This window comes from Ambystoma mexicanum, chromosome 9 (assembly GCF_040938575.1).
Source record: "Ambystoma mexicanum isolate Mex_15411 chromosome 9, UKY_AmexF1_1, whole genome shotgun sequence".
Taxonomy (NCBI): Eukaryota; Metazoa; Chordata; class Amphibia; order Caudata; family Ambystomatidae; genus Ambystoma; species Ambystoma mexicanum.
In genome coordinates, this window is record NC_090931.1 from 957,241,930 (window position 1) to 957,254,221 (window position 12,292).

At 43.4% G+C, this 12,292-nt stretch overlaps 1 protein-coding gene across 1 annotated transcript in view; it reads left to right on the plus strand.

Annotated features, from left to right (window-relative positions):
• Positions 1-8,763, plus strand: part of BBS5 (Bardet-Biedl syndrome 5) — a 396,157-nt gene extending 387,394 nt beyond the window's left edge. Inside the window, exon 12 of the mRNA XM_069616160.1 lies at positions 8,521-8,763. Within this exon, the coding sequence (XP_069472261.1) occupies positions 8,521-8,622 (102 nt within the window). The 3' untranslated portion in view covers positions 8,623-8,763. The remainder of the gene's footprint in view (positions 1-8,520) is intronic.
• The last annotated feature ends 3,529 nt before the right edge of the window (positions 8,764-12,292 follow it).

The following is a 12,292-nucleotide window of genomic DNA, read 5'->3' on the forward strand; positions in this document are numbered from 1 at the left end:
ATAGCTAAATCAAATGCAGATTGCAATGTATCTAACTTGGTGTCTGTACAGTGCTTTTCCTTTTACCACATGTATCAGATGTGCCTTTCAATTTAAGTTTATAGTTAAATAACAGACAATCGGATGCATAAAGCAGTGCTTGAGCTTGACAATCCCCAACTAGTTTTTCATCCTCGTTCATTTTTGTTGTGATGCGCTAAACAAACCTCTGCCTGAACTCTTCAAAAGTTGCTTCATCGGGGCCAAAACAGCCTACACAGGACTGTTCTGCAAAATGCATGCACACCATAGCTGTCCATTAGTGCTGCTTATTGGTGTACCCTATTTTTTGGGGAAATGTCTAACATACAACTCATGAAAAATCATAATGAATCTTGCATCGTTTTACATTCCCAGGATCATCCTGATAAAAATGACATCCTACCTTTTCGAGAAAAGTTTTTTAAAATTGTTTAAAATAGAGCCGTTTAAGTATACATTAAGTGAATAAATAGGTAAAAAGATACTGAATTTATAATCCGTTTTATGGGGTTACACATGGAAAAAAACTAGATGCCAAGTGTTAGGTAAGATTTGCACAGAACTGGTAATTCTTCCTGACCTGGGTCAACCCCAGAACTTTTTGCTTTAGTAGTGGGATATTTTTCCATAATACCTCAGTGAGTGGGAACCATTTTCCACACTCACATAATCTTTAACTCTTTATATGGGTGTCATTTTTAAGACTCTCCATAGTATCTTTTTAAAGTTATCCTCTTTAACAATTTATTGGCAAGATGTGTCTGTTGTTGCTGGGTTGCCCTAGAGGCTCTCCTTTTAACTTTCTTGTGCTAACCTTGAGAGAACTACAGTTGCTAAGGGTAGAAAGGATCTTTGGATCCCTTTTACATTGTATTCTGTGAAACCAGCACACCCCACCTTATGTGGAGTGCTGGGGAGATGCAATGTATCCCCTTTCACCTTAAAACTGTAACATTTATGTTACAGTGACAAGCTTACCTTCAATGGCTGGTGGCAGTGATAACTAGTATTAATTTGGTGCACCTTTATCGCATGCTGTGTTCACAGCTGCAGTAAAGGGACCCAAGGGGGTCAATTTTTACCAAAATGGCCCGTCTTCTTTTTTCCCCATTTTAGTGTTTCTTGTTCCTTCCCCTGAAATCCAGGGTGGGAAATTCCTTTGTGTGATTTTTATCTTCGGCGGGAGCCCCCTGGACTCCCCGCCCAGGCTCCAGTCTCTGTGAGAGCAGGAAGTGAGGGAGGCGTCCAAAACTCACCAGCCCTTTGTCTTACACCTTGCTTGAATGGGGACAAATCCCAGTGGGGGGGCTGGCTGTCCTGATTGGATAACCAGATCGCCCGTTCTTGTAAAATGCGGGGAGCGAATGCAGAGGTTGTGCTGTAATTCCTGATAAATACTGCGAACCTGGAATCTGAAGATATGTCGACCACTGGAACTTGAACCAAAGAGGAAGATGAAGGAAAAACAGCTGAGACGATTTCCAGAGAGCCTGCTGTGTAACCGGAGACTGCTGTAGCCCTTCTTTCCAATCGACTTGGGAACTCTCCGAAAACAACGACCCAGAGTCTGGTGAGGCCCACTAGACTCAAAAAGACCTGCATTTTGAGCCATCCCTCGCGTTGCTGCGACCGTGCGTTGTTGCAATATCCCAATACCCTGGGACCTCAAGCTTTTGTGCGGTGCACAGTCTTCCGAATTCCGAATCTCGCTGAAACTCCGTGGGCATCCTGGTGGACCTCCAGAGACACGAATCGAGTTCGAAAAGTCCCCTCACCAGACCTTTAAAATGACGAGAATTCAACCACGATTTTATGTCTTCTTCTGTGCTCCTTGAAAAGGGGACAAATCCTCAGAACCGCATTCAGCTGCAAGGGAAACCTTGCCTAGAGCCTTCTTCATCGATCCCTGCTGCAAAGTCCCTTCTGAGGTCTTGTTTTCAGTCTCCACGACAAGGAATCCACTCACCAGGTATTTGGCTGCAGACCCTAAAGTTCTCCTGGTGCAAAATCTTCTTCAATGCTGAGGTACTGTGTTGGCTTGGGAATGTACTTACCTTAAGCCTGTTAGGATTTCTGTGTAGCTGTGGGTTGTTTCCTGTGATGGGGAGGCCTCTCATCCAGTGCACCCAGTCCCACTGCTAGAATCCTGCTAGGGTGTCTTCTCCGATGCCCCTGGGCCCTCTTCTAACCCTGGAAGTAAAGTACTCACCTGCTTGCCCAGTTTTCCTAAGGAGCTCTGACTTTTGCTACTAAAGAACCTATTCTGACACTGCCTGTTGGTCACTAGTTCTAGTGACCCCCTTTCCGCCACTGAGAACACTCATGCTCCAAGAATAAGGGAAAGACTTTCAAGGTATTGGGACTTCTGCCTAAAAAAGAAAATAAGTGTTTCAAAGTTACTTACTTGTAAAGAGTTGGTTGGTAACTGTAATTCTAAGAGTGAACAGTTACAAAAGTTCTTACTGATCTTGAATGTGTGATGCACTATTCTTAAAAGTATGGTTAACATCTTTTCTTCCTTAGCAACTGTTTTGCCCGTCCAATAGAAAGTAGATGTGAAGGTATCTTACTCTCCTGTGATTACACCAGATTAGTCCTTTGAACATAATTGTATGAGTGTCCCCCAACTGGGTCTTGCTTCCCCTGACTTGCTGCTAGCCTGTCCTTAATAAGTCTGTATACGGTTGTTGTCTACCTAGAATAACTTTGAGTCATTCAGTAAAGTGTGACATTGGGTTTTACTTTCCCCTTCATTGTGAGGTTAAACAAAGTATGTGGGTTTTACTTACCTTGTGTTATCTGCTTGACATCCAAAAATAAGTTACAAGAGTTACTGCTTACCTCAATCTGGGATTCTCTGATTTCAAAAGCACTTGTAATTGTATATTACATCCTTAGGTATTACTCACGGTTTATAGTCATAATGTCGAAAAAAAAAATGTCGACAGACAAAAATTTCGAAAAAAAAATGTCGAAAATAATAATGTCGACATCCTATACTTATAATGTAAAAAGTCATTTTTTCGAAAAAAAAATGTCGACATTTTTTTTTTGACATTATGACTATAAACCCTTAAAACTATCAACACCTCACCCAACACCCCCCTGCCACCCCCCCCACACCCCCCAACCACCCTTTCACCCCTCATACTCAACACATACCAATTATTTATTTATTTATTTATTCAATAAATAAATACCCTAAAAAATGATCATTTACTATGGGGGGGTCCCCCCCCAACCCCCCTTCACCCAACACCCCCCTGCCACCCCCCCCCACACCCCCCAACCACCCTTTCACCCCTCATACTGAACACATAATTATATATTTATTTATTTAGTCAATAATTAAATAAATAAAAATAGTATTTACTATGGGGGGGTCCCCCCCCCCAACCCCCCCCTCACCCAACACCCCCCTGCCACCCCCCCCAACCACCCCTCATACTCAACACATCATATATATATATTTATTTATTTATTCATACAATAAATTAAATTTCGAAAAAATATCGAAAAATGTCGACATTTTTGTTTGTCGACATTATTGTTTTTCGACATTAATTTGTCGACATTTTGACTGTCGACATTATTGATGTCGACATTATGACTGCACACCATTACTCACCTAGTATAACTGTGTGTTATGACAAAATATAGGTGTTTTTACTGCACCTAGAATAAGTGTTCCATTATTCACCAAAAGTATATTGTCCAGTTGACTGACTAAGTGATTTGTGCTAAGAATCATTATACAACTGGAAGGGTCTACTGCCCTTGCATTACTAAATGTAATTGTAAAAAGTAACCATTAGTTTCTACTCCCCAAGAATAGGCTTGACCTATACTGAATGTGTATGAAAAGGTTTTGACTCTCCTAGAACTACTGTTAGGTATTTCAAATAAGGTCTATACTTGGGTATGTGTACTTTCAAGTATAGTGTTGTGTTTTATATTGTGATTTCATATAATGTGTTAGCACTTACCTACCCCCTGGATTTATCTGGGCCTACCTGTATTTAAATACATCCTTTATTTTTACAATACAAAGTGTTTCAGTGTTACTTTGGATCATTTGTATTACAATTTCATGTGAACTGATTCTTTAGTCCTGTCTCCCTCCTAAAATAAGCCTGGCTGCTCTGTCTACGCTACCATATACTCAGGTGGTACAGCCTTATACTAAGAGTGGAGTCTTGTACTGCCTCAGTTGAATGGTTTTACTAAGCCCTTAGTTGGACTTCAGAAAAACGGTCCTAACACCAGGTCACCAACAGCAAGCAGAAGCATTTCAGCTCAAATTTCAGGATGTCGGTGCAAAGAATATATACCAGTATTTCCACTGGCAGCTTTGTCCAAGATGTCCAGTACTGCCAGACAGACACTGTCAGAAGACACTTGTAATGGCTTTGTCCAGTAATGCCAGTACTGTAACTGATGACTTTGCCCAATAATGCCAAGACCAGAGCTGCAAACCTGGCATTACCAGCAAATGCAAGACATTCTTGACTTTGCTCAGTGATGCCAATACCGTAACTTTAAAAACACACCTGTGATGGCATTACCCACCAGCCATTGCAAGCACTCATGCCTTGGCTTTGCTCAAGTATCTCAATACTATACGTGTAAGAACACACCCATGATGGCTTGGTCCAATAAGGATACAGTACCAGTCATTGTAACAACATGTTTGTCTTGGACAATAAGGGCAGTTCTGTAACTATAAAAACTCATTCGTGTGTTGGCTAATTTCAATCCTGAAATGTATCTTTATTTATGTATATCGTGTGCGTGTGGTCAAAAGTATCCCTACCACACCCCCCCCCCAAGAAGAATTATGTTTGTTTATTGAGTTTATATAGCGCTTTACACCAACGCGCTTTACAGAATAACAACAGTACATGAGAAGAAGCAAATTTACAAAATTGAAACAAATCAGTGGTACAGTATATGGAACAATTAACTCCGTAGGAGGCGGGGGAAGGAGGGGAGGGGAGTTCACTGGGGAGTATGACACCCGTAGGTGGTTACAGCTTCCTGTATGAGGTCAGGGAAATGATGAGGAAGATGGGGGAAGGTATGGGTAGAGGATGGGTAGAGGATAGGAGGGGAGAGTTAGGGAAGGAGTCAGGGGTATTGAAGAGGACGGGGGTACATTCAATGTTTGAGATGAGGACGTAGGGATGTAGGGGAGGGGGAGGGTGGGGATAGGGGAATGGGAGGGAAGGAGAGTCAGGGGGGGTGGTGGAGAAGGGCTTTCAGGGAGGAGCGGATAGAGAGGGGTAGGGAGTTCCAGTAGAGGGGGGCCAAGAGTTGGAAGGAGCGGAAACGTGAGGAGGCACAAGGGGCTGGGGGTACATTGAGAAGATGTTGGTCAGCTGAGCAGGGGGGAAGAGTAGAAGGAGAGGAGGGAGGAGAGATAAGGGGGGGCTAGGTCATGGAGAGATTTATAGACAAGGCAGAGGAATTGAAATTTCAGTTGAGAGAGGAATGGGAGCCATCCGAGTTGGGAGAGAGAGGTAGAGATAGAGTCACGAGGGCTGAGAAGACAAAGAGTGCAGATGGAGGAGTGGTAGATGGATTTTAGGGGAGTCAGGTGAGAAGTAGGGAGGCCAAAGAGAAGAGAGGAGCAGTAGAAAAGGCGGGAGAAAATAAGGGAGGAGATTAGGAGTTTAGGGGTGTGAAAGGTGAGGGAGGATAGGATCTTGCGGATGTTGAAGAGGTGATACCGGCAGGTACGAGAGGTGAGAGAGATGTGGGTGGAGAAGGAGAGAGAGAGAGGAGTCAATGTGGAGGCCAAGGTTGCGGGCATGGGTAGAGTGGGGAGATTGGAAGGGGCGGGGGGAGTGGATGAAAGGAGGAGGGGAGGGTGAGAGAGTGTTAGGAGGGAAGAAAAGCACTTCGGTCTTGTCAGAATTGAGGGAAAGAAAGTGGGATGACATCCATGTTTTCGATGGCCGTGAGCAGTGTTGTGGAGGTCAGAGGTCGGAGGTGAAGGTGGTGAATTGAATTGAAGCACAAACATCACCCTTGAGCGAAAACGTACAGCTCCAGGTCTCTCTTGTTTCACGAGGAAGACATGCAGCACATGATCCCGATGTGAACATCTGCTTATACCTGTCTGTCAACTTGCTGAAAGCAGCTATCCTCTCCCTGTCTGTCTTCTTCTTGCTGATCGATTTCATCCATCTGCTGTTATTTTTGGATACTGAGCTTTGAGCCTTATTACTCCATCTTTTCGGGTTGAGTATGTAGTCGGCTCATTACTCCATCTTCTCGGGTTGAGTATGTAGTCGGCTCATTACTCCATCTTCTCGGGTTGAGTATGTAGTCGTGGGTTAGGATTCTCCCTGGTTTGTGTTGACTTGTCACGGTAGGGTTGGTTTCACAGGCAGTGATGGGCCGCGGGTAGCAGTCCTCTCGTGATGGCCTCTCACTTTTATTAATCAACAGCGTCCACTCACACAGCACTCGGTCACACGCTTGCACCCTCTTTCAAATAAATGGGCACTTCTTCCACGCATGCATTCACACAAGCACATGCACGCAGACATGCGTAAACATGTTCGGTTTTTATTTTAAAGACTTACCTGAGCCACAGCCAAGATAGTGTTCTCCTGCCCAGCACGTATTCCCTGCAGGCGCCACCAGGTCCAAGCCGGGGGCTCAAGGGCTCCACTCCTCCCTGGCCCTGCTCATTCAGCACCTTCGATGACCTGTGTTTGCCTGCACCTGTGAAGGAGACTGGCGACCGTGATGACACCAGACGTTCCCCTTAATGCGGTCACAGAGGGGGGCACGAATGAAGGCCGGGGTATCTTATTCTCCATCCCTTCCGCGTGTACAGCGCTGGGCAGGCTATTAGGAACACCCCACGTCTTTGCATGGGCAAATCGTCTAAATCCCTTTTAGATTATTTGCCTTTGCATCATGGTGTCAGGGAATATGCAAATGTCTTTGTTCCTGAATGTGTTGTTTTGCGGTTCCACATATTAATGGGGTCGGCACCCTGGTGCCCCCTATAAGAACGCTGCCCCTTTTCACATCTGTTCCAGAGGCAAGTCCCCATTGCTGTGTTTCGTGGTAAAGCCGCGAGGCATGATCTGTGCACATTTTGCATGCATTACCACCGGAATCCCTCTAGAAGCTGTGGTACCACAGTTTCATTTATAACATGCACCGTGATCCTACACCTGCTGTCAGCTCCACCTGTTCAGAAAGGATGAATTGTGATACCTCGCGCCCCTCTGGGCGAGAGGAAGGGGTAAGACGACAGGATCGTGAAAAATGACTTGAGAGCTTCTCGCGATTCTAGGTGATGTGGCTGGCTGTAGAATGTGGCCTGTGAAGGCTTCTGGCAATATGGCAACATTCACGCTTTCTGTGTATGCCCCCTGCTTTGTACATCTCCTATCCCCTGCTTCGCTGTTAAGTAAAAAGAAGCACTGGCAAAGCCAACAGGTTGGGTTTTTGTGTGGGAAAGGCACTTGCCAGACACAGCCGTAGTGGTATTAACTGGCCATTCATGATAGCAGGTGCAAAGTGATGAGAATACCTGTGAATCTAATAGCAATGCCTGGCAAATGACAAATACTTCTAGACAAGCTGAGACTCTTGGCTTTGCCGATACTTGTTTTTAACAGGACTTCAGAGTGTTTGTAAATCGAGTGGCTGAAGACAAACCTGATAAGACATTTTTATTACACCTTTATCAGGTTTACAACTCCAATTAAGTCATGACCTTTCTGAAGACTGTTTTGAAAAAAAACAGTGGCAGACACTTCGAGTGCAAAGTTTGATGGTAAGGCTTGATTAAAGTGGGCTCAAAGAGTTCCTATGAGAAGTTTTGGGCGGGCAGGAACTGGGTTGGAATGGCCATTCGGATTAGCATGTCATGGGCAGTTAACGGGTGAGCAAATAACCAAACACCTACAAGCTGTGTGTCCCTCCTCATATGCCATTTCTCCCCCATCTTTAATGCAATCGTTTAGGCTTACAGGGGTCGCAAGCAACACCTAATAGCCCATACTAAAAATGGGAATGTCAACAACAGCTTTTTTTACTGGGGCAATTCTTCAGCTGGCAAAATGGGCAAATACTGTTTCGAGTACTACGTTCTTGCTCTATAATATTCACAGAGCCAACCAAACCATCATCAACAATATTTTATTTTCTCCCATAGTCCCATACAGTAGCATTGCCTAAAAACTAGTGGCACAGCGGTGGCTCCACTGGATGCTGTGCAAAGGCAATTAAGGGCAATGGTGCACTATACAAACATTAAAAAATTAAAAAATGAAACTCACAGCATTAAGTTCATGAATTGATGCCATTCCTGCCAGCCTGCAGCCGGATACCCAGGCAGTTAGGAAACGTCTATATTATGTGTGTTGCTTCATAGTTTAATTTACTTGTGTTTTCTTGTCAAATTGTGTTTCAGACGCAGCAGTGAAAATATCTAACACCCTTCTGTTTTTGTTTGATTTTTCTGTAAACTAGCAACAAGATCGGGAACCAGTTTTCTCGGAAGAACTCGGTCTGGCAATTGAGAAACTGAAGGATGGCTTCACATTGCAGGGTCTATGGGAAGTCCTAAATTAAATGTCCTTCTGATGTCTGGAGACCTACCTTCCAAAGGGATTTTGTATTTGCATTCGTTTTCTTCTGAGACCCAACTAGCAATGAAAGAAAACACATTGATTCAAAGGACACATCAACGGGCTTGAAAACGAACGGACTCATAGTTTCTGCTCGTTTTTAAGAATGACTGTTTTGAACGTTTCATGCAGCTATCATTGCAGGAGAAAGTTAGAAAGCGGTGATTTATGATGTGTGCTGCAACTCATTGCAATCCTTCCAGGCTCTTTATTGTCAAATCAGGTTAGTGTCGGAGAACACCGCTGCAACCGCTGTGTTGATTTAGTATCACTCTTTATGTGACTATCAGTCCGTTATCATCTTTGAACAACATTGGATATTGATATGAAACCAATCGTAATGCTTCGAAAATACAGATGTTCAAGATTATTCACCAACAATTGATGGGTTTGTTATCAATTTCAACCCAAACATGATTTAACTCTGGCTATGGAGAGCTTCAGCACTCTCTCCCAGAGCTATCCTTGATGCAGAAACAGTGTATGTGGTGAAAGCACTGTATGTAGAGAGTATGGCATTTTGTAGAAGCTAGCACAAACGTGTACGTTCGGGAGTTGTCCAGTGTTGCTGTAGTAACCCTTTTCCATGCTGCTTGATGCGTTGATGTTTTTTTCCACATTTGTTATGCATTATAATTTGGTTAAAAAACATAAAAACGAGGCCCGATTGCATAACAATCAGCTGCTCTGTGATGCACAAAGGGTCTTTAATTTGGCCGTTGCATCTTCACTAATGTAGCATTTTCATGGGCGCCATTTTGGATTTGTAGGACATGTTTGACAATGTTCTTGTTACTTGTGTGTCATGTCAGTTCTGTGATAAATGGTCCATCCTTTTGTGTGACATCTTTTAGTAGCGAACAAAGCACTGTTATGCTCTGTTTGAATTTTATCTTTGAACTGTAACATGTAATGTAATGATACTTTATAGTGTATTTTATATATATATATACATATATATATATATACATATATATATATATAGTGAATATATTCAAGGAGAGCGTTTTTGGTTACAGATTAATGCTTTTGCAAGATACTGTCATTAGTGGTCCCTCTCCTATGGCTTTTCAGGGCAGGAAGACCGGCAATAAAACTGGTTGAGACAGATTCGATCTCTACGTGTTTACTTTCATACATACAAGAGAAACACAATCACCAAAGCAAAAGACACAAAATATTTCTTTCAACGTAGACAGCACTCCAGTTGTAGAATAACAGTGTATGAATGCGGCTTTACAGGACGCCAACCACTTCTCTACATGCAAAAATGGTTCAACAATAAGAGATTACTTTTGGTGTTGTGGTTATGAAACTGTATGGCACATGGGTGGCATGGAACATGGCACTGGATACATTACACTACAATGTCATTTAATTGTAAATCATAAAACCTCTCCAAAATATAAACAAGCAGTTATATTAATTGTTGATTAAATACAAGAAAGGTACTCGGATTTGTATGACAAAAGCACCATGTCATATGCATTTAAATCATAGCATGAGAGGTATTACAATGTGATGACCTGTAGAAAGTGGGGTATTCTTAACTGTGAAAAGGAACACCATAGGAACTTGGACAAACTGCATATTCAGAGCTCTAGATATACGGAAAGGAAAGGGAAGCAATCATCACATGTAGATGGAGTGAGTCATTGCAATGAAGCCTTGTAATCTTGAGCAAACACCATAGACACTTAACTCTTGCGTTCCATGAGGAAGAAAGTTAATAATCTACTACTGGTAAATGTAGGGGAGATTCGTGTTGCAGTGTGTGTTTGTGATTTTTGGCAGAGTTTTCTGACAAAGTCCTCTGCCTAGTTCTGAGGATTACTCATGGGGCGTGTGCCTCCGCAAACCAGTACATGATGGGCCCAGGGCAGTATGAGGAGGCCTCCCTCTTCACCCTCCCATGGTCCTCGCCACATGCTAAGGGCCAGTCGCTAAGCCCAAGAAACTCCACAGGCTCCCCTAGCTGCAAACAACTTTAGCAAACCCATCAGGTGTGCTGCCCATGCAGGGGACATCAACACATGATCTAGTCTGCTTAAAACTTCAAAGGAAGTGATTAGAAAGGCACTTGTGATCCACTTTTTGCTGACTCTGCAAGGTTCGCTGACCTGTCCATAGGGTCTGTGGACATGCTTGTGAATTCAGTGACCGCCCCAAACAAGCAAACACATCATGGATAGATCCAGAGAATAGCAGGCTTGAAGGACTACCTCTCCATGAACATGATCTCAAAGACTCCTCTTGTGGCCTCAGCACAGTCAAGACTTTGCACTAGACAGTCTAGAGGTTCGGGTCCACAAAAATCCTGCATCTACTCAGTCACCAGAGAAGAGCATGGGAATCATCAACGGTACAACAAAATGAGTGTTTCCCAGAAAGGTGGAGGGGACCAGAATCCCAGAAGGAAGGGGGTGGACATTGTGGAACTACCCACGGTTAATGCGAACCCAACTGTAGAGAACCACTCTAGCACTTGAGTCCTACTGTAACTGTACTGTAACCATACCCAAAATAAAAAGGTGACCTAGACTCTGAGGTCTTGCCATCTTCCTTAATCACAGGTGTCCTACCTGGCAGAATAGTGTGAGCTCTAAGGAACGGAAAGAAGATCAATTGGCACTGGTAGCTGGAATGATTTGTTAAATGCAGCTGTGTGATCATGATTGTGCAGTATAATGTAAGATCTGGTCTTCCATGGGGAGTCAAGAAAAGGAATTCATGTATGGAGGTGTAGGTTTGTGATTTTTGGCAAATAGTGTATTCTACCTGCTTGCAATCGGCATGGCAGTCACTCTTTGGGGTGGATGGATTAATTACAATGCAATTTTGCAATCTAAAGCTTTTGTGTTGTCACTAAGGTGAGCAATGGAAGCAATCAGCACTGGAAAGTCAGTGCAATATTGCAGAGCCACCTTGTGTTTCTGGGCAGTATATTCTGAGCCCTTGTGCTCCAGTATGATGCATGAGACACAACACTATGCACAATTATATTTTTCTTGGATAGATTTCTTCTTCTACCTCACACACCATTTCAGATAGCCCAGCCAGCACATAGGTCACAGCTTCTCGTTCCAGCCCGTGTACCCTAAGAGAGTTATTGCCTGGGGGACATGCCCAAGGTTCAGGGGATTGCACGATGGGTGGAGACAGGTTGGTTGCTCTAACTGAAACCTGCCGCCTTATCCATACCTGCATCCTTCATTCTTAATTGTGAATTGCCAACAGCAGGTTTATAGATTGTTAATATCGGCTGTCAGCAGTAAATTCTGGGCTTGGGGGCACATGTCAATAGCATTGATCTGGGAAACGGTATACATTTATCTCATAAAATGTACTTTTTTAATAGAAATATAATACAAATGTTAAAGACAGAAACACAAAGTCAATAATGTACCTCAAAATGCTCCTTTTTCTACTTTGAAAAAGGGTTCCAGGGCAAAAAATACACTGGACCGCCCTTTGGAATGTCTGACCCAGCATGGAACGCTTATTAGGTACATTTGGTCCTCCTGAAAACCAACCGCTAAAGGAGTGCGGGCCAGGTGTGCATCACTTCAGTTGAAGCAACGTCTGGTATTTGTATCTGCGAGGTGCAGTGAACA